The sequence below is a fragment of the Rousettus aegyptiacus genome, unplaced genomic scaffold (genome assembly GCF_014176215.1).
Source record: "Rousettus aegyptiacus isolate mRouAeg1 unplaced genomic scaffold, mRouAeg1.p scaffold_m13_p_13, whole genome shotgun sequence".
NCBI classification, from domain to species: Eukaryota; Metazoa; Chordata; class Mammalia; order Chiroptera; family Pteropodidae; genus Rousettus; species Rousettus aegyptiacus.
In genome coordinates this window covers 1165298-1189298 of record NW_023416288.1, presented here as the reverse complement: position 1 = coordinate 1189298, position 24001 = coordinate 1165298, and the positions used below count along the sequence as shown (strand labels likewise).

The window sequence follows — 24001 nt, the reverse complement described above, 5'->3', positions numbered from 1 at the left end:
CAAAGTTTTTGCATATGTGGAATTCAGATGACATGGTTCTCCATGCTTGCAATAAAGAGGACCCTAGTAAAGAATAGTTTAGAAAATGGCTGAAAAAAGGCTGCTCTCTGGTAATGCAGTATCTTTCTTCAAGAAAAACATAAGAAAGGAAAGTGAGGGCTTCCATCCTGCTGGCAATCCTTTTGAAAAACTGTTCAAATCTCCTTGCTACTGTAAGACCATGGAAACCTAAACAATCACTCGTTTAAGAAAGATTTTTGACTCCCTGTTAATTGCAGGCACCATGCTAGACATAGGGATAAGAAGATGAATTAGAATGTCTTGCCTTCAAGGAACTCTCTCAAATTTAGTGAAGAAGGGGATATACATTTATCCAAACAATATAATTATTACTCAATAAAAGCATAAGAAAGGTATGTATATGCACAAAGACATAAATAGATACACACATAACGATGATTATTCAGCAAAATGACAAGTGTGGTTTCAAATGTATGATCTGTCAGGGAAGAACTGAGGACAATGTCCTTGAGATGGACTTGTAGGTGACCAGTGGCCAGGTGAATTTTTCTCATAACATAGACACAGAGTATACACTGTATGTCCTAGAGGGAAAACTCACAAAGTTGGAAAACTCAGTAAAATAGAGAAGGATGAATAAATAAAAAGAGAAAAATCTCAGGAAGAAACATCAGGATTCTTGCCAGCAATGCAAAATAGAGCAGCTCTGAGCCAGTGCTAAAGTCAAAACACAGTGGGTGATGGGTTGTTCTGTGTGGCCTGTTTTGTTTATTCACTCAGTGGGAGTTTCTGGTTTTCTTTAGAATGTGTCATTTATTTTATACTGAGTACAAAGTAAAAATGAGATTATCATGTATCTCTGAGTTGGTTATTCCAATTATATACAAAACTCGTGTGTGTGTGTGTGTGTGTGTGTGTGTATGAGTGCATAGATACATATGATGATTTTTTACACACTGAAAAGTATTTTTAATGAAATGTTTTTGTCAATTTTTAAAATTACCCTAGGGGGTTTCATCATTTTCAAAAATTAAACCAAACAACCTTTGCCTTAGCACTTGAGCAGGACTGAATGTTAAAACAAGTAAGTGGCTAAGAAAAAATTATAACATGAGCGAATATGACCTTGAATGGCTGTCTGTGTAATCTATAATGATGCAGATTTCTATGCCATAGTACAATTTCAAAATGTTAAGTATTTAAAATATATTTCTCATCCACAAAATACCTTTAGGGTAGTTAAAAAACATTTTCTTCTGTCAGAATTCCATTAAATAATAAAGGTCATGTTTCTAAAGGGCAGGAATTTTTCTTTTACAGGAGGAGACTCTGCAATTAGCTGTGGATAAAAAATGGCGTGTGCATTGGCCTCTCTCCTGTTTGGAGAGAATGAGAGGTGAGCTGCAGGCCCAGTGAACTAATTACATAGCTACTCCTTGCCCACCACAGACATTTGGTTAACCACAGGGCATTTCTGAATGCTCCTAGGACACTCCCGCCCTGACATTGTTAAGGAGAAAAAGGATAGGAATTAGAACAGAAATCAGAATCTTGCTTATTTTGTTTTAATTTCTAAGTTTGTATTTTCAGGCAAAAAGTGAAATATAATTATAAATGTATACTTCAAGGACATGATAATACCTATAAATAGAAAGTGCTAAAAGTACCACTGAGTAAATAACTTAATGCTAACTTCAATAGTTATCCTTTCCCTCAGGGGAGAAATGAAACGAGGAGCAGAGGGGGAGTGTGTGCTTCAGAGGACAGTGTGGACAAGTCCCTAGAGAGATTCTGAATAGGCAGAACCCCAAAGGCCTTAAACAAGCTTAGTGCTTTAGAATTGCTGTGATTCGTGTAGACACGGAGACCATGTGGTCACAGTAAGGAATTAATTGCCTGTGGGAAACCACCTTGTGCTGTGACCTGATTCCTAAGCGGACTGCATGATGGGCACTTCCTCACCGTGAACCCTCCAGATGGCTCCCTGTAGCCACTTCTCTTTCACCTGTGCAATGGTGCCTGCCAGTGGGAAGAAGTTAGGATTCCTAAATAAATCTTTAAAATATATCACTATCTGTCTTTGCAGCTGGACTTTATGCCAAATAATCAGCATTCCAAAACATTCTCCATTAGTCTCTTCTTGAGCAATTTATCTTTCTGTTATTTATGCCAGAATAGAAGGCATTTTTGTCATAAGAACTCTTCAAATTCACAGAGGATTTGTGTATTCCTGATTCCAGTGGCTTCAATGGCTTGGTTTAATTTTGAATGCAAATTGATAGACCTTTCAATAATGAGGCAGTCAAAAGGCTTTCTAGTCCCCAGTTGACACCTGTCATGAATATAAATGCCAGGGTGATGCTATTTAAATATTTTGACTGACCCCTCCCAAAATGTACTTCCAACCAAATTAAAGGCTGAAAGCTGAGGTGTAACAACACAAAACTGCAGTTGTGGCAAGAAACCAAATCAAATGAATACCCCGAATTCACTTTAATTTTTTAAAAGACGGGAGGTGTAATAATATAACAATTGAATCGTATTTGCCAAAGTTACAGGTCACAAACATGATTATGATAGTGCTTCCACCTGTCTTTCTGTACCTATGACCCACAGGACCAGGAAGCCATCCCCAAGCTGAGTGGATGGATATTCGAAACCAGGGCACACTATACAGGAATGAACAAAGAAAGCAGCTCCACACAGACTGCACAAACCTATGTCACTGCAGTGCTGGAAAATATATTCAACATTGAAGAAATGCTGTGTTGTAAACACATTTTCTAAATATATTTAAGAAATGAAAAACATAGGATGCCTAGGAACTTAAGTTAGTAACAGTGATTGATGAGTTTCATTTATCTTAAGGGAAGGGACCTAGGATAGGTCTAGTTTATTAGGCAACATATCCTTAAAAAGAAAGAATGCCAAATAAAATTCTGAATAATGCAGTATTAGGAAGGTGAGAGCTCAGCCCTGCCACTGGCTGCTCTGTGTTTTGAGCAAGGGCTAGCTGTAGTAGCAAGGGTTAAAGGACAGTGCTTTCCACCTTTAAAGACTCAGAAAACATATAATTAAAATAAAAAGCAAAAACGAAAAGCCTTCTTCCTATAGCATTCTTGCTCGGCCATCTCTTGCTCATCTCTTGTTTGGCTGCCACTCTAATTGGACTTGAAGTGCTGCCTCCAGGAAAATGACTCAAGAACCAGCTGGAGCAGAATGCAAATAAACTGGTGGGGGAGGGAGCCCAGGGGAGAGAAGAGGATAGGAAAAGAAAAACAAAAATAAAAAGGAAAAGGGGAAAAGAAGGACAGACACTCATTTGAGTATAGCTCATAATATTCTTAATAAGTAAGAGCAGGTCCTGCGATATCACTATGTCTTCATTTCAATAACAGCCTGTAAATCTGGTAAGGGGCAAGTAAGACACCATTAATACATAGATTTCTTTAAGCTGAATAGTATTTATAACAACAAAGCAAAATGTACACGTGTCTGAGGATAAATCTGATAAAACAAGCCATGTTAATATAACATTTAATTTCTATTTTCATGCTTAAGGCTACTAAACCAGATTTCCCAAAGGAAGGCTCTTTACTATGGTCTACTAAAGACCAAACAAAGCCTTACCATTTGGGGATGAAAATGGCTTATTCTAGAGCAACTGATATGTGAAGAGCCCAGCTCTTGAAACATGAGGTTATATACTTGGCTCCCTTTTGTTTTTCTTATCTGGTATGAGGGAGCATTGGGCAACCAGCAACCCAGTACGACCAGTCAGCCATGTATTTTCCTCAGTGCAGGAATAATGAACCAAGACTTGCTCATAGATACACACAGGAATAAATAGGGATGTTAAAATCTGTCCATCTTTACAAGCAGAGAGGATTTGGGAAACCACTATGAATAATCCATTTCAATTAGTAATTTAGACTAGTAAAGCTAACAGCTTTAAAAAACTTAAAAAAATGAATTCGTTTTTGACATGTAATGTAAATACGAATTATAGTTCTGAATCTTTTAATGTGTGTGTTTGAGATGTTTCGTCTTTGCCTCTGATACTATTAAAAGGCTTTGAAAAATATGTCTAAAGAACAAAGAACAACAACAAAGAAAACCTTTCTATACAAGCTAATTATAGTTCTGTTATTATTTTACCTCATTCCCATCACATAGCCTGGGATGATTTCAAGGCTGACCATACACAGGAAAGGTACTCTATTTAATACAAAAGACTAAATACTCAGATTCTTTATCTACCTGGCCACTGCCCATATAATAAATTAGAACACTGTTCTGGAATGCTGTGCTGGCCACCAGAGGATTACAGATGTGTTGGAGTTCTTTCTCTTTGCATGACAACTGACGGCCCCTTTATACCGTTTGAAAAATAAATTTCATTGCCTACATTATTTTCCAGCAAGGTGAATCAATTATTCTTATCAAAACTGACCTGGTGAGGTAGTAAAATAGTGAGAAAGCCCTGCATTATACAAAAATGAGAAATGTTGCTTTACTGTGGAATGTGCTACTTCACTTTATTTAACCTTAAACTATCAAAGATGAGTTGTGATTCTTTTGATAAATAAAAAGAAAAAAAATCTGCTATAAAATATCTTTAAAGGTGTGTTTTTATCAATTAGGTTTAAATAAATTTATTTTTCTTTATACTTCAAGTCTTTAAAACACTAAAGAATATATTTAGTCTTTCATTTAATAGATAATACTGAGGCTGAAACATTTTCTCCTTTATAGCTATGCATCAATTTACCTGTGCAAAATCAGCAGCAAGTCGCATTTTCCCACCTTCACCAAGAGGTCTTATGAGACTGGCATTGCGAATAAAAAGTTCAATTGCTCTTTGGGCAATAGCTTCAGTGTTGTCAAAGACAAAATCCAAGCATTCAAAGTGTTTAAAGTAGTCACTCATAACTCTGGCGATGAAACCTTGAAGCTCCTTCATGTACAGAGAACAAGAAACATCGGGCTTTCCTGAGCTGGACAATGACCTGCAAAATTAAAAAAAAAGCCAATGCATTAAAAGGGACAATTTGACTTTTGTTCTTTCTTCTGACTATTTCAATCCTAAGCAATTTTTTTCTCTTAATGTGTAGAAAAGTCATTGTTTATTTTTGCAAAGAGTTAAAAAACATACAACAATGTTTAAATTATTTTCCAAAGACTGTTTTAAGATGCTACAAAGATTACTGAAGAAATCTTAGAATCCATTTACCTAAAGATGATTAAAAATTATTAAAAGTTATCTAGATAACCATCTGTCTTGCATAATTCACATGAGTACCTTATGTACTCTCTGACCGGTAAGGTCCTCTCAGTTTTATGATTCTCCATCCTGGTTAGTGCATAAATCAATAATGGATTCTGAAATAGCATTTTATACTCTGTAAAATGCTGCCTTCCCCAAACAAGTTCTTAGCAAATATATTTCTGATCTTGTGCTATTTAATCTGATCAGTTAAATAGTAGAATTCTGACTATAGAACTGGTTATGTAACAATACACATGGTTTGCAATTTTTTCCTCTCAGATGATGAGATTTGGAAAAGTTTTAATTCGGATCAATAGAGGATGCCAGCTGATGCTCCATGAAATACTATTTATGATTTATAAATGTTTATGATTGCTCTTTAAAGACTATATTAAAAGAATGTGAAATATTTATAGAAAAGAAGAGTTACACCAAAAGTAGAAATCAACTGATATTAATTAGCTAGCCAGTCAGTGAGGTCATTAGCTATATAATGTCAAATCCTTTTCAAAAAAAAAGTTAAGTGTTTCCATATTCTAAGGATGACATAGAGAAACTAGTGATAGTCTAGAGAAAAATAACAGATATGACTCAAAGGCCTAGAGCAAGAGAATGAGGTGAACATAATTATTTTCAAATACAGTAATGGTTATTATAAGTAGGATGCTAGCCAAAGGTCTTCTACTTCCAGAAGCAGATAGAAATAGAGAAAGCAGGCTTACGTACCAGCAAGAGGAAATTTTGTTCAGGTGTAAGAAAGAATTTCCTAACCATGGCAAGGCCACTGATGGGGGCAGGTGGAATGCTACTGTTAATGGTGTCACAAAGTGAAATGCTGCTTGGTACAGTGTACAGGGACAGTGAGGGATGGCAATCTTCACATGGGGTTTGGTTTTGCCAGGTTCTAACCACTGCATAACCTATCTTTATTCAGGTTTTGTTGGTACAAAAGGGGAAGTTGCAAAAAAAAAAAAAAAGCTATCAATCTCTTGCATATATCTTCTTATGTGTTATCAAAAGCACTATTGTTATCTTAGTACTACTCTGGAGGATTGTTTCAAGAATTTTAATCTGGTCACTAGAAATGATTTCCTTGAGGATTAGGAAATAACATACTAAAATAAGTTTCATTAGCATGTATTAATAAGTAAAATAAAATGACCTATTATACAAAATCTACTAGAATACAAAACTTCCTTGGCAATTGCTAATGCTCAGTTTTTCAAATTATGCTGAAACTTTTAGTAAGAGGTTCTCTGATAAAGTGTAGTAGTAAATTTAAGAGAGCCTACACAAAGAAGTTGAAGATAGAAAGACTAAACAAATGCATATTTGAAAAGTGCTATACCAGGGGTCCCCAATCTCTGAGCCACGAACCAGTGCTGGTCAGTGGCCCGTTAGGAATTGGGCCGCACAGCAGGAAGTGAGCGGAAGGAAAGCTAGTGAGCAAAGTTTCATCTGTATTTGCAGCTGCTCTCCAGCGCTAGCATCACCACCTTAGCTCCACCTTAGACCATCAAGCATGAGATTCTCATAGCAGCACTAGTCCCTGGTGTCAAAAAGGTTGGGGACCACAAATAGGTGATCAACTTCCTGTCACCAATCTTTTCTGTGTATATGTATAACTCTCCACTCCTCATAGGTGTTAATCCATCACTTTAAGGATCTAAGGCCCTCCTACTTTCCCTGTCTTCTCCCAGCCCCAAAGTAATTGGATATGAGTGATTTTACATTAAATAAAAGAATTTCAATCAATGTACTATGTCAATCATACATTTACATTTTAAGCTTTATCAAATTTTGAAAGAAACATACTGGCTCTATTAAATAGATTTTAAATACTGGGAAACTATATTGAGGATTACTTTTTAAATAGCAGGCAGTTCTATAACCATTCTCCAGATAAGGTTGGCCTAGAAGGTAAACCTGATTTATTCCTTTTACCTAGAATAAGTGTAAAGGGTTTGAAAGGACAGGTGTCCACTACTGTTTTGCCAAGTGTGTCTTTGAGGGGTTGGCCCTAATGTAAAAATGATGCCTACTTCTTGAATAGTTTAATTCGACTTTACCTTATATTTCATATAAGCCATCCACATATAAAATAACATAATAGAAATACTAATAACAAGATTCTAGAAAATGGTAAAATTACTGCCGTAGGAGCAATACTTTAAATTCACTATAAAGCAATAGTGCTCCATGCTCATACTGCCATGTAGGGAAAATGACTTTCAGTGGAATCTCAAATGTCTGCTGTATATGGAAAGAGAGCTAAAATGGAGCCATCAAAGGCCATTTGGGGAAAAACAATTAAGAATGATGTTATATACTTTAAAATAATGCTTAATATTCAAGACAGTCTAATCAGTTTTAAAACTATCTGGTTCACTAGTATTTAAGCAAACTGGTTAAAAAATACCTATTTGAGAAACCAACCCTTAACGTCTAATGTGTTATCATCTGTAGGGATTAGTCGTGGCTCACGAATACAATTACTGAAGTATGTATCTAACTGCTCATAAAATAAGCCTATAAAAATCACCTCATTTTTGCTTCCTTTTCAGAGGCATTGATGATTGGTCTAACTGGAACATTTCAGATCACTTTTGAACAAAATTCATTTTCTCCCAAATACTGGTAATCAGCATGTTTGTGTAGAATTCACTTTATCCTTCTGTCCTTCCTACCAATATTAAAAATAGAGGCTGACTTTTTCACCTTTCAAAAGATACATTATAAATTAAATAAATTTTTGAAAAATTAAAGAAGGGTGCAATAATCACAAATTTTCTACAGATCAGTGGCTGGAAATTTAATAAAGCAGATGACATCCTTTTAAACAATATGAACATAAAGAGAAACAGGATAGTTCAAAAACAGTAATGAAATATGAAGTAGGAATAAAAACACGTATCTACATTTTAATACTTAAATTTTAGTGTGGTTAAGTGTTTACAAAAATCACCCTAACCATGTAAATAACTTTTCCAAATTCTCATTAGACAGTTTTCTAACTAATATACTGAATCAAAACTATTTTAGTCTATTTAAAAAGATTTCAACAAATGATAAGTGCTGGTGAGAGTGTGGAGAAAAGGGAACCCTTGGTGGGACTGCAAACTGGTATAGCCAGTATTGTAAACAGTTTGGAGGTTCTTTAAAAAATAAAAATAAAACTACCTTATGACCAGCAATTCTATGTCTAGGTGTTTATTCTGAGAAATCTAATACACTAATTTGAAAAAAGATATGCACCCTTATGTTCACTGTAACATTACTTACAAGATATGGAAGTAACCTAAGTGTCCATCGATAGACAAATGGATAAAGAAGATGTGGTGAAATATATATATATATATATATATATATATATATATATATATATATATATAAAATGGATTATTAGCCATAAAAAAGAATGAAATCTTGGATGGACCTACAGCATATTATGCTAAGTGAAATAAGTCAGACAGAAAACAACAAAATCCATATATATGATTTCTCTTTTACATGGAATCTAAAAGACAAAATAAACGAACAAACAAAACAAACTCATAAATGCAGAGAACAAACTGACAGTTGCCAGATGAGTAGAGGGTTGGGGAGATGGGTGAGAAGATTAGGATGTATAAATTGCCAAACATAAAAATAGTCGCTGTGTTATAAAGTACAGCATAGGGAGGAATACAGTCAATAATGTTATAATAACTATGTATGATGCCAGATAGCTACTAGACTTATCAGGGTGATTAGTTCAGTTATATGAATGTCTAATTATTATGTTGCATACCTGAAACTAATATAATATTATATGTCAACTGCAATAGAAAAATAAAACTTTAACTAAAAAGATTTCAGTAAACAGTGGGTTAGGAACTATGAATCTTATTCTCAAGATACATATGATATGGATAAGCAGTACATATATGAAATAGCTATGGAATAATATTAAAATGCTTATGGCTAGGTGTAATATGACCAGATTAGATTGCTACAAAAGTCTGAAAAAGGAAAATCACTCTTGGAGGGGGCTGGGCAGGAGCTTGCCCTCAAAGCCAGAGCAGGATTCAAACTTGCACAGAAGCAGAGGTAGGACATTTCATACAAGGAATACCATGCTTATGCCAGAGCTCAAATACAGGGTACTTATGAGATACAAAGAAAAAGGTAAGACTGGGAAGTCTTGAAGTACCAGCCCAAGTCCTACAGATGTTAATGATTCTATTTTTCAATGACAGAAGAGAAATGATGAAAACAAGAACTGAAAAATTTTAATCTACTAATGGAGCTCACAATGGATAAAGTAGGATCAGGTTGGAGGCCAATCCTGTCACAATAAGAACAAGCCCTAAATGACAGGAGACTTATGGAGTAAGAGTAAAAGAGGGAAAGAAAAACAAATGCAATAAAAGTTAGTGAAAATTTTGGTTTAAAGTTATTACCCAGAAAAATCTTCTTGATGCATGGTGATTATTATGGCCTCTATAGCATCTCCCACTGAAGTCAGTAATGGTTGCACAGCGTTTCCCATAAGAACATGGATCATCTGAAAAGAAAAGGAAGAAGATGCAAAATTAAAGAAGACTATACCAAAAAACTGACATGTGAGAAGCATTATGACTAAAAGTTTTCATACTATATCAAATTCAGACTATATACAATTTAACTATAACAATTCAACAGAAGTCTCTTCTCCCTAACTTCTGTCAGCAATGATTTTTGAAGCTTAAAATATGAAGAACATGGCACTGAAAAATCTCAGCTCCTCCATTTCTCTCATATTTTCAAAAGTTTAATGGTCCAGTGAGCCCCTGGAAAAAGAGGAGGAAAAGTGCAACTTAGGAAGTAAAGATCAAATGAACACATTTCTTTAAGTTTCTGAAAAGTGTGAGTCAAGACCAAAAGTAATTCTTCAAAACTGGAACATCACATGCTTGTAACCAGAGAATATAATAAACATACTGGTAATTCTTATGGGGCAGAACAGTGAGACATTTTATGAATTAGGTTTCTATTTAGAATTTTACAGCAGTGATTCTCAACCAGGGGCAATTCTGCTCCCCAGAAAACATCTGGAAATGTTTGGAGACATTTCTAATTGTCACAACTGGGGCGGGTAAGGCATTTGCTACTAGCGTCTAGTGCGTAGAGGATACAGATGCTGCTAAATATCCTACAGTACATAGGATGGTCCCCGACAACAAAGAACTAAAATGTTAATAGTGCTAAGATTGAGAAACTGTTCTATAGTGAGGTATAATCTTTGGTTAAGTTATGTAAGACCCTAGGCCTTAGTTATGAGTTTTTAGTGTGAAAATACTAACTAGACCTCAGTAAATACTCAAAATCTAAAATATAAGTATATTATATATGTTTCAATGATGATTACATAGAATGAAGATGGATGACTCTGGTTCATACAAATGATTTCAACCAAAGAGAAAAGTTTAAACAGGACCCTTACTTATTAAATTTCTAGATGCTATCTCTAGCCCTTGGGAAGTTGGCAATCCATTAACAACAGATAATGAGCTATAGTGATATCATTGTTCTACTCTACAAGAGTGCTATGGGATCAGGAGAGAGACATCCAACTTATACTGAGAGGATCTGAAAAACAAAAGGTGTTGATTAAACTGAATTTCAAAGGATAAATAGGTAAGAACCACTTTAAGAGTTGTAAGGCTAGAAGGGCTTATGTTAAAGGCAATGGAGCTTAGGAAAACTGATGCATTTCGGGAACTGCAAAGCATTCAATACAGATAGTGTGAGGTGCCTGCCTATGTGGAAGAAAGCCAGGCAGCTGATGTACTCTGTGTATGCTGCTAAGGGACTAGGAAACCAATTATGGGTTTTAAGTAATGAAAAAATGTGGTTGAAGATTTGGGAAAAATCATGTTACATAGTAGACTGGATAAATTAGACTAAGAGTAGGAAGACATGCTAGTAGTATAGATGCAAAACTGTTGAGCACCTGAACCAAATCAGAGGCAGCAGAAAAAAATGAGGAGACAGGATGAAAACAATTTGAAAGGAGAACAGCTGGACTTGGTAATTAGATTTAAGGAATATGAAGTGGAAAGATTTAAAGGTACACTTAGACTTTTCTCTTAATGGTTTGGTGGTATTACTGATGAATATGGAAATGCAGAAGCAGCAGGTTAATTTGGTGATGGAGGGAGAAAATGATGAGTTCAGTTTTTAATATGAGTTTGAAGGCCCTTTGGGAAATCCACATAGGTTATCCAGTAGGTGCTGATCTTACAATTGTAGTTTCTGACACATTTTGACTAAATTTGATAGTCTTTGGCTTTCAAGAGGAGAGATGAGGCCAAAAGAGTCAATAAGATCTAAGAGGATGGTCTGTAGAGTAAAGCCAAATGCCATTTTAAGGTCATGCAGAAGAGCTTTTGAATGATTAAGAGAGATAAAAGTTTCTATTTAGTATACATTATGTGCTGGATACTGTGCTATGTGCTTCACATATAATAATTCCGCTTAAAACTCAATTATTCCTTCCCCTAAGAATTACTGAGATTTTTAACTTGTAGTTGGAGAAACTAAAGTCAAGTTAAGGAGATTGTCCAAAGCCATAACTGAGCAAGTGGACGAGCTGGGGTTTTCCAGCTGCGTCGACTCCAGTGAGCTTTTGGTTATACTTTGTCACTGGGCATAGAGTAGAAAGAGACCTTAGGTATGGTGGAAATAAACAGACAAGGCAACTTCAAGAAGGAAGGGTTGGTTTTCTACTCTGGTATGAAGGACTGAGGGTCTAACTACACATTCTCCTATGAATAATTATGAAAAAAGATAGCGAAAACAAAACAAAAATCTACTGGAGGGTTCTGGAGATGGGGAAAAAAAAGCAGGTAGTTTTAGAGGAGTGTGGGAGTCTAGAGCAAGCAACCAGAAGACTGAGTTTGTGTGTGTGTGTATGTGTGTGTGTGAATGAGAGAGAGAAAGGGGGGTGGGGGGGGGAGAGAGAGAGAGAGACAGAGAGAGAGAGAGACAGAGAGAGAGAGAGAGAGAGAGAGGACACTATGCTCTAAGAGTGACTTACAGTCATGCTAGTGACAAGGCTGGGTGGCTAAAACTGAGAGAAAAACAAAATAAAACAAAACTTGCAGTCTTCCACGCCAAAGGAACAGAGGAAGGAGCCCTGGTTCAACTAGGGCTGCTGTAGAGTAAGAGGGGAATCTCAAAAAAGAGAAAGCCAGAGAAGAAGAATGCCTAATTCTCTATTTAAACTCAGCACTAGTCTTCAGCCAACAACCATGCATGTGCTGAGCTAGCTAAAAGTGGTTTGCAACTAAGGTTTAAAGAGCTGAATGGAATGGCCAACTGCATATATATCAGCATACAAACTGAGTCTAATTAAGCTAGTTACTTGCTAAGGAAACATCATCAACACCCCTAGGAGCAATATTAAAAAATACCGAGTCTACATAGTATAACATTCACAATATCAAGGATATATTAAAAATTACTACTATAACAAAAGCTAGAAAATGTTATCAGTTCTCAAGGGAAAGCGGTCAACCCTGAGATGACTCAGGTTCTACAGTGAGCAGGCAGGAACTTCAGTAGGGTAAAGAAAAAATACTCACAATAAATAAAAGAATAGAAGATCTCAGTAGAGTGATTCAAAATGTGAAAAAGAAGCAAATGAAAGTTTTAAACTAAAAAAATAAAATTATACTACATGTAGAAATAAATGCACTTCTATAAATGCAAGGTTTCTATATTTTACAGAATATGATACAATATTAATTCTAATACTATGGAATGTAATATGGTAATCCACAGAGGAACCACTAAAAAAAAAAATCGTGCAGAGGTATAGATAAAAATCTAATAAATAAAAATTAAATTCAAAAATGTTTTCAAATAATCCAAAAGGCAGCAGAAAAGGAGCGGGAAAGGGGGGGGGGGGAACAGAAGGGATAAACAAAAAACGAAACTATTTGCCTAAATAAAACCTTATTAATCATTCTATTATGTGAATGTATTAAATAATCCAATTAGAAGGCAGAGATTTTCAGAACAGACAAAATGGTAATACCTAACTATATACTGTTTACAAGAGATGCACTTTAAAAATAAAGGCACAGAGTAGTTGAAAGTAAAGGGACAAAAGATACATCATGTAAACACTAAGCATAAAAAGGCTGGAATAGTTAAATAAACACCAAATATAATAGAATGCATTAAAATAACTATCAACAAAAGCTAAAGAGAGATATTTCACAATGATAAAAGGGTCAATTCATCAGGAAGGCACAGCAATGATAAATACATATATAACAGCTTCAACGGAACTAGCAACACAGCTTCAAAAACTGGGGAGTCAAGAATCACATAATTAAAGAAGAAATAAATTAGTCCACAATCATAGTATAAAATTGTAACTCCTGTCTTTCAACAATTGATAGAACTACATAAAATATCAGTGAGATTTGAACACTTTATCACTACCTTAACTTAATTGATATTTACAGAACACTATACTCAAGTGCAAATCATGGATTTTCGTCAAGCACACATGGTTCATTCATCAAGACAGACCACATGCTAGGACATAAAACAAGACTTAATAAATTTAAAAAAACTAAAATCACACAAAGTATGTTTAATTAAGTTACAATTAAATTAGAAATCAATAACAAGATATCTAGGAAAACCATAAATAACTGAAAGTTAAAAAAAAAATACTTCTAAATAATTCATGACTCAAAGAAAAAGTTACAGAGAATCAGAAATATTGCAAGCTGAATGAAGATTATAAAAAGCACAACACATCAAAATTGAAGTGCTTAGGGGCAAATTTACAACTTTAAATGTGTATTTTGGGAGAAAAATGGTCTAAAAATCAATGGTATAAGGTCTCGAAAAAATTTTAAAGGCAAAAAAATCCAAAGTAAGTAGAAGGAAATAAAAAAGACAAAAGCAGAAATCAATGAAATAGAAAGATAATACAAGAAAAAAACTAATAAAGCCAAAAGTTGATTCTTTTAAAAGATCAACAAAATTGATAAACCCCTAGCTAAATTGATCAAGAAAAAAAAAGACAAATCATCAATATAAAAAATGAAAAAGAGGTTATCACTATAAGTCCTAAAAAAACTAAAAGGACAATAAGAGAAAATCATATATAGCATTACTCTGAATAGATAACTTAGATGACTAGAAAAATACCTAGAAAATCATAAAGTATCAAAACTTACTTAAGAGACAGATAACCTGAATAGCCCTTTATCTATTAACCAAATTAAATCTGTAGTTATAAACTTTCTACAAAGAAAACTGTAGGCCCAGACGGCTTCGCTGGTGCATTCTACTAAGCATTTAAGGAAAGAAAAAACAACACAAATTCTACAAATTCCTTCAGAAAACTGACACAGAGGAAACATTTCCAAACCTAATTAGTGAGGCCAGTATTAACTTGATATAAAAACTAGACAAAAAAATTACAAGAAAATAAAACTATATACCAATATCCTCTATGGTTACAGATAGAAATAAATATGATTAACAAAAGTTAAGTAAATCAAATCCAGGAATACATAAAAAATGGAATTATACCATAACAAGGTCAATTTAACATTTGAAAAAAATTCCTGTAAAGTATTTTAACAAAAGGAGTAAAACAATATGATCATGTCAATATATATGGAAAAAGCCATTTGATGAAATAACACCATTTGTAATAATAATAATAATAGTCTCAGTAAACTAGGAATAGAAGAGAACTTGTTTAATCTCATAAAGACCATCTAAGAAAGACTTATAGCTAACACCATATTTAAAATAGCAAAATACTGGGCTCTTTCTACTATGTAAACGAGGTCCACTCTTATCAGTCCTGTGCAACACTGTACTAGAGGTCCTAGCCATGGAAAAAAAAGCATAAAAGTCAGAAAGGAATAACACTGTCTCTATTTGCGTATGATAAAATGGTTTACACAGAAAATTTTATAGCTAGGTGAGATTTTCCAGTTAGGAAAAATATAAAACAGAAACCGAAGACAGCATCTTGGGGAATGCCTTCATTTAAAGGACGGGTAGACAATTAACAACTATCAGAGGAAACTGAGAAAGGAGACTAGTTTATATTTCATAAGCTCTTTACAAAGCAGGGAAATGTGTCATACATTTTAAAAAGATTTACCTAAAATAGTTAAGATTACAAAAATATTGAAGCCTCAGCAATCTGAAAACATTCCCTTTTATAGAACATTGAACCTTCACAGTTAGGAATGAAGAATTGTCACATAAACTTAGCAATACAATTGCTATTTGCACAAGATAGTCTCAGTAATAAATGGATCAGAATTACTAGGCCAAGGTGTTTAAATGGTACGTATACCCAGGGTGGTTATAATAAAATGATCTGAAATGTATTCATTAATATTAATTATGCCATCGATAATTTATTAGATAATGCCTACACCATGAGATGATGAACCTCAAGCCTAAAATAACATGTAATTTTGGCTAAAATTTAAACAAGGTAGAAAAGAATTACTATAATGTGTCTTTACCTATATTTTAATAAGCAAAAAATGTATGTTTAGTATCTTCTCTTTCAAATAACAAAGGCATACAGATTTTTGGTTCTTGGGCTATAGTCATTTATGCATCATAATATTCTATTCCTAATTCAAAGTGATATAATAAATTTCCTACAATTCTATAAAATTCAAGGTTCCTTTTTGTCTTTAAGTCAGAGGGTTTTGTTTTTTACTTAATATGTCATAATGATTTTTATAAGATTTAACTGAAAAGCAAGGTCAAACTGTTTCACTGAGTTATGTTAACATAAGCAATTAAGTCTCTAATTGGCAAGGCCACTTCAGGATGGCCTTGTGCTGACTGCTAGTCTTCTCTTACGCAGAGAGTCTCCAAGAAATTTCTATTTTTAACTTGTGCAAGAGATTTTTATCATCAACAAAGTATAGGCACACTGTCTTAACCTATAGACTTTCTCAGACTATGAGGTATGATGGTTAGGGGTCAAAAAATTAATTTAGTGGATTACAATCATAATTTTAAAAAAGTAATATATGAGTATAGAAAATAGATTGCATCACAAAAGATAAGGAAATATATTGTTTTATGAAACCTTTGTATAAACACATATTCTCTCTCTATATATATTTATGTATATATTTGCAAATGGCTAATGTATCATGTATGGGATGACAAAGTAAAATGTATTTCTTATCTTGGCTAGTGATAAAAAATGTTTCATGGCTACTGCTAGAAGGAAAAAGTGTTGAACTACAGAAAGAAAACTACGTGTATTCCTGCTTAGAGGTAAGAATATTGAAACTTTGGGTTTGTCATACTGGTCCAATTTTATAGTATTTTTATGATCAACAATAAATTGGACAACTCTTACTAAAAACAATTATTTTATTATGACAGCATTAGTAATATTTCATCATAAGCCAGTTAAATAGCTGAGATGGAATTCAAATACAGGTAGTTTGAGTCCAGAGTCTGTGCCATATGGACTTAACTTACTTATTTAGTAAGCACTAAGTAAATACTTAGTAAATGAATTAATGAATGATGGTAGCAAAGTAGAGTAGACACAACTCTTCTGAGTCAGCAATGTCTGGGTTTATCAGCTATATGACTTTGAGCGATTTATTATTTCTAAGACATAAAATGAAGATAATAACATATAAAGTTGCTGTAATATTTCAATATATTGCATGTGAGTAGCAAATAGCAGGTACTAAAGGTTATCTATTAGTATTATATGAATGAGTTGCTTGTTTTTAAAAGAGTTATCTACTGTCAACTATATATGACTCTTAATCTCATACTAGTATTATTTTTCATTAAACATCCTTAGTATTAGAAAAGGGGTATATTTATGTTAGTGTGTTTAAAAGGGGAATTTACCCTGGTTTCACACCTTACAGATACACATTAGAGTTTCTAAGCCTTAGCATTATTGACATTTTGGGCCCAATAATTCTTTTTTGTGGGGAGCTGTTCTATGCATTACAGGATGTTTAACAGCATCCCTGGCACCAGATGCACCCCTTACGATCAATGTCTCCAGATGTTGTTAAATGTCCAAAGGGGACAACAATTAACCTGGTGGAGAACCACAACCTTCCTAGCATATTACTTGGCTGTACTGCCCTAAAATAGAGTGAATACTTGATACTTGTAAGAAGATTCTTGCTTCTCTTCTTATGATAACAATGATCATACATAAAACATAATATGTAAATATCAACAGGGTCTATTTTAAATTCTGGAAAATAAAAACATTCATATATCCTTTTTCTTTAGGATAATTATCAACATGCTACTTTTGGTATATGTAGAAGATTCTGAATTATTTTTAAAATGTGACATCTCCCACTCATCCAAACAAATAATTCTAAAACCCGCTTTGATTTATACAGTCAAAGGTTAAATTAAATTCTTTTACCTGTAGGGCTGAAATTATAGTTTGCTCAGCTGTTGGTGGGAATGAGCTCTGACTGGAAACCACCTAAAACAAGATTTTGATCTAGTTACAGTTTTGCTTAGCTTATTTATCTGTTTTCCATTTTTACAAAGAGGATGCATTCTTGCATTTATTATGTAATTCCAACCCATTTATTTTTATAAATACTCATTTTGATAGTAACATGATAAAGTTGTTTCCACAAGCCACATATAAAAGAGTATCATTACTTTAGCATGTCTCATAAATGTTTTAAAAACTCATTGGTATTTATTAATTAAGATAGGTTGAAAAATACTTTTCTGTATAAAGCAAATATATACATCAAATAATTAAAATACAAACAATTCTAAGAGCTATCTTTGTTTTGTTCACTTTATATAGGTTTTCATGATAAAGTTTTAACTTGAAAAAGTTGATCTAAAGCTCAAATTTATATACTTCTTTTTAAAAAATCCACTTTTCTATGTTGACTGTAATTTTCAACAGTTTAAAAATACAAATGTCAAAGATTTCCCTTTTTAAAACCAATACAAACATTATGAAAATTCTGAAACTATCAATAAAGGAATTTAACTCAGGCTAAATAAGTATAACCTTTCTTTGCTTTGGAGTAATAATTAAAGAAAACAGAAAATATATCACTTATTCTTTTTATTTACTTTTGTTTGTTATTTACTTTTCTGAGATTTACCTGTTAAAAACCCCTTTAAAATATATTCTGTTTAGTGTGTGAAATGCACATTTTTAAAAACCCTTAATTGATGAAAGGACTTGTTAAAAATTTTAAGTAACAGTCATGTAATTATTCTAAAATACAATTTAGCACATTAAAGCTTATATTAGAGATCGAGTTTTTAAGAACATCACCTAACCTTTAGCTTCCTTCAGGCTTCTAAGCATTTATCTCCCTATCTACTAAACATTTTGAAAATGATTTATAGAGAGTAGCATAAGCTACTCAAAAGTCAAAGATGGAGTGAAATTGCTTTCCTGGTAATTACGAATGGAGTTCATCTTTGACATAATATATGAAAGCAAACAAGATATAATTCAGTTATTTTTTAGAATAGCAAAAAGGATATATATTTTCTACTTGCAAGTAATTATCAGTGATTATATCATAAAAATTCAATTTTAATGCAGCTTCTCTCCCTCCGCCTTTTGTGTAAAAATAGAACCTTTTTGATATATTCGAGGGCTTAAGAGTTTTAGTCACTCATTAGCATTGCTATAATTTACCATCACCCATATGATATCATATTATGCTTTATAAGAGGTATGAAAAAGAGACAATTAACCTATAAATTATTTGTTCAATAAATTTGATTATATCAACCAAACTTGAGATTCCACAGTTCATGTATTTTAAACCAAATGTATAACAAAAAGTCACACGGATAATAAAGGTCAGGGTCAAAAACTGTGTCAAAGGAACGAATTCGGCAGCTTATTTTATAATCATCACGTTGTAATTGTATTCTTTTGCAAAAAATTAAATAATAATTTCTAAGTTGTCTAAATTTGAGGCAAAAAAGAAATATGAACTTTAAATTAAATCAGAAAAATTTATTAAAGAGAAAGTTTACCTTTGTTACTGACTGGTGCAACTTAAACAGTGAATTCACTACTGCCACATTTCTTCTCTGCCCTTCCGTAAGAGGTCCAATCACCTGACTTGCATCTCCTTGTGTGGACAGCTGTAAGAATTCAACATAAAATTTCATATTTAACTGGGATGTGGGGGGGGGGGGGCGATTGGTGCCCCCTGACAAAGAGAATATTAATTGGAACTATTCAATTCAAGCTTTGGACTTCAGGCACAGCAAGAACCTCTGTAGTGATAACACCATGGATGTCAAGGCCTAATTATAATTAGTCTCACACAGGAGGAACATCCTCTACCATCAATACATCATAGCTGATAGACCCCTGAGGCAGATGTGACCCAAAAGCCCAGTATGTATTGTTATTTTGATACATAAGCGTAGTACTCCTAGGGAATACTTACTGGCAACAGTCATCAAAAAAAAAAGAAAAAGAAAAAAGAAAAAAAAAGAATGAATAAAGAAACGGAAGGAAGGAAGGAAGAGAGGGAGGGAGGGAAGAAGAAATAAAAATAAACCTACATCCTATGTACATCTGCCAGCCATCACAATATTCCAATGAAATGAGTGGTAAAAAGAGTGTACTACTTTCATTTTTTATAGATTAAAAAAAATGTTTAAAGTTGCCTAATATTATACTATACATGGATGACCAGCAGAAGTGATATTAAAAACTTCCTACTCCTGGCCTTTAATTTACTTCTACACACATGAGTTTTAGGGAGGAGGTCATGAAATGTTTTACTAAGTATTATCATCTAAAACTACTGTAGCTCAATTAAAAGAAAAAAAACCCCACATATAAACCATTCTCATACTGATCAGATTTTAATCTAGTCCTCTATAACAATTATTATTTAAAGGTAAATTAAACCTAATCAGACAAATAAAACATGATACAAGTAACTCTGTGAAGGTAGATATGGATCTCAAATGTATGAAAATTTTAAGAGAGCTCCTAAGAACTCTTACCTTTGTTATAGTGAGCCAAATAAAATGTGAGATAAAGAAATACTATTTTTCTTTCTACTTTCCTTTTATAAACACACACACACATATATTTTCAAAATGACACTCAATCCCACTTTATCAATTCCTATTTGTGGTAATAAAATACAATTTTAAAACATTAAGAATTGGACAGGGTTCCATAGTATAGCAGTTAACATGTCTGCTTTACATACAGAAGGTCCTGGGTTCACACCCCAGTGGACCCATGGGCCATGTTCTACGGCCATGCCACCCTGAACAAGCCCAATGTCTGATCTCAGAAGCTAAGCAGGATCGGGCCTGGTTAGTACTTAAATGGGAAACTATCTAGGAAGACCAGATGCTGTAGGCATAAATAATAATAGTAATAAAAATAATAATAATAAACATTAAGAATTGACTTAAAGGGAATAATTCTTTGTTGAAGCTACAACTCATGATGATGTCTATTAAGTAAACATAAGATTTTTTGACATCAGATTAAATAACTCCAATTTATTTTACCTTTTCTCATGGACATAGTCATCAACTTGTAATCCAGTTGTGTTCTGATTATTTGCAAGCTGGTGGTCTGAAAGAAGCCATAGTTTTCTTATAGAAACTATGTTAAATATTACTGGTTAGACTATCAGAAGAGCTCACAAAATCCAAATTAACTTATAATATGGTAAACTAATACTAATAGAAGCTCGGAGCTCTTTTGAGAGAGCAAATGATGGGCTCTGTGCTATGATTAAGGTAGGGAAAGGCTTCTGAATAAGCCGCCTTAGAGATTAACGTGGTAATGGTCAGTGGTATCAATGGTTATGGCAGACTAAGGGGGTCAATGTTAAATATATAGCCTTCCATAATGGGCATTTAAAAGTTTTAAGTTCTTGTACAAATTTTAAAAATCTGACCTTTTACTTCTCTTGAGATTCTCTCCAAACAATTTTGAAGAACTACCAAAGAAATGAGAAAGGGAAATAATTTTTCTTATGTTATCTTATTTCCATTTATTTTATGTATTCTGTATTTAATGAAGAGATAGGCACACTGCTAGAAAGGGTGGAGATCATTTTATTACCAAGGGCTGATGATATTTTTAAGTTTGAGAAGTATAGAAAGGCAGCCCATATCATAATCTTTGGGATGCTATAATCAAAAAGACAGATTATAAAAAATGTTGGCAGGAGGTGAAGAAACTGGAACCTTCATACGTCGTTGGTGGGAATGTAAAATGGAGTAGCTACTTTAGAAAACAATCTGGCCATTCCTCAAAGATAAACTCAGAGAGACCCAGCAATTCAATTCCTAGTTATACACACAAAACAGCAGCATTATTCCATAGCATAATAGCCAAAAAAGTGAATGAAAAAAAAAAAAAACCACCCATGTCAACCGACGAATGAATGGATAAATAAAATGTAATACATCCACACAATGGAACATTACTCAATAAAAAAAAATGAAATTTTGATACATGCTAATATGGATAAACCTTGGAAACATCCTAAGTAAAAGAAGCCAGTCACAAATGGCCACATATTAAATGATTACATTTACAGGAAACCCAGAACAAGTAAATTCAAAGAGACAAAAACTAGATTAGTGATTGGGGTGGGTGGAAGAGGGATTAATGGGGAATGACGGCTAAAGGTAGGAGGCTTCTTGTTGGCGATGAAATGTTAAAAGTTTGAATGTGAATATGCTAAAAACTACTGAATTGTACATTTTAAATGGGTGAATTATATTTTAATAAAGCTTTCTTTAAAAAGTATAGAAAGAAATATCTCCAGACTTCCAGGTTACTGATGGATGCCCTGAAACCCTTGTGAAAACTAAGATTATGATAAGATGGCTAAGGGGGCTGCCTCCATACTGTAGTGGTTAGCTTGTCTGCTTTACATGCAGAAGGTCCTGGGTTCGTGCCCCAGGTGGAGCCAGGAACCATACCCTGGGTGCGCCAGGCACCGTGAGCACGCCCCCGGTTTGTGTGGGAGGGAATGCCCCGCCTTCAGAGATCCAGTTTTTAAGGGGAAACAGCAACATCCATAGGTCAGGGGTGGAAGTCAGGGAGAGGCGAGGTGAAAATTAAGGGGGGGGGGGGCGGGGAGATAAGATGGCTAAGTTAAACAGACCTACAAAGTTATGTGAAAAAAATATTATAGAAACAAAATATTCATAACATGAAAGAACTAAAAATTAAATGTTGCTATACCAAAGACAGGATTGAAAGCTTAAGACAATCTGCTGCTTACTTTGGTCTTACAGAACAGAACATAATTGGTCCAACATCTTAGCTAAGTGGATTGCCCTCTGTCTCTCTGCAACACTACTCCTGTCATAATCTTTCTGGGGGAAATAATTTTAAACTTACAAAATATTACTAAAATAAAAAGTGCAAGGAACACCAATATGCACTTTACCAAGATTTACCTATTACCTATTTTATCCCATTTGCCTTATTGTTTGTATTCTCTTTCCCTCTCTCCCCTCCCCGATCTCACACATTTATATGCATAAATTTTTTCTGAATAATATGTACATTATTTCTCTTTACCCCTAAATATTTCAGTGTTTATGTCCTTAAAATAGAGATAAGCTATTACAAAACTTTAGTTATCAACTTCATAAATTTACACTGATATAATACTTTTACCCGGAATCTACCTTGTCTCCAAGGAGTTCTGGTTTCTTTTAGTGGAAGTGGTATTAGAGACCAAGATCTGAGCACTACATGTACTCATTGCTACTTACTCCTGTGATAACTCTTGAGTAATTCAGTATTTATACAGATAATCCTTCCAGAACCCTGACTCTTAGTTTCTTGTCCTCTTCTCCTTCAGGTTAAAAGAATTGTAAGTGAATACCATATGCTGATAACCTACATTTCACAACTAACATTCTACAATTTGTTTACGCCACATTTATACATCCTTCGACTCACTCTATTTTTTTGATTTATTTCAAAATAATTTGCAGACTGTATGTCACCTCCTCAACACTTAAGCATACATATAATTAACTAGAATCTATATTTATTTTTTCCTTTTAAGGTAAAATTTAGGTATAAAGAAGTATAGAAATTAAGTGTATGACTCAATGAGATTTGGTAAGTGGTTTTACTAGTGTGACCAACCACATCATCCCAGAAGGCTCCTTCATTGCACTTCTCTGCCAACCTCCACTGTTCTGATTTGATTAGTCTTGGTGCTAAGCAGATCTATATTTATAGACAATTCGGAACAATTTTTAACAAGTTCCAAAGACAACGTTTCACAGATCATTCAGTCTTTTACCAGTCCCTGATGCCACTGTGTTATTCTTCCTGATTTTTTTTACTTTCGTTCATACAGTTCTCAAAAACTCTAAAAGTAATGCATAATTTATTTTTTCTAACATTTTATTATAAACATTTGAATGACTTATACAGTGAACACTCATATACTGACCACCTAGAGACTTTATTATAGTATTTGCATATGCTATCCACCCCCCATCCATTTTATATTTTTGATGCATCTCAAAATAACGTGTAGATAGACATCAGTATACTTGTTACCACTGACTTCACCCCACCGATTAGTTTTCCCTATTCTGTATCTTTATATATAAAGTTTTTTCTTTGTGTATGTAACATGTAAAGCTTCTCATACTCAG

At 33.8% G+C, this 24001-nt stretch overlaps 1 protein-coding gene across 4 annotated transcripts in view; it reads right to left on the bottom strand.

The window, feature by feature from the left end:
* The window catches only part of COG5 (component of oligomeric golgi complex 5), a 275480-nt gene that overhangs the window by 17805 nt on the left and 233674 nt on the right, over positions 1 to 24001 (bottom strand). For all 4 annotated transcript variants that reach the window (XM_036230277.1, XM_016145849.2, XM_016145848.2 and 1 more), the window contains exons 15-18: positions 19352 to 19462; positions 17745 to 17807; positions 9733 to 9836; positions 4793 to 5030 (exon numbers count right to left, since the gene is read on the bottom strand). In XM_036230277.1, the coding sequence (XP_036086170.1) occupies positions 4793 to 5030; positions 9733 to 9836; positions 17745 to 17807; positions 19352 to 19462 (516 nt within the window). The remainder of the gene's footprint in view (positions 1 to 4792; positions 5031 to 9732; positions 9837 to 17744; positions 17808 to 19351; positions 19463 to 24001) is intronic.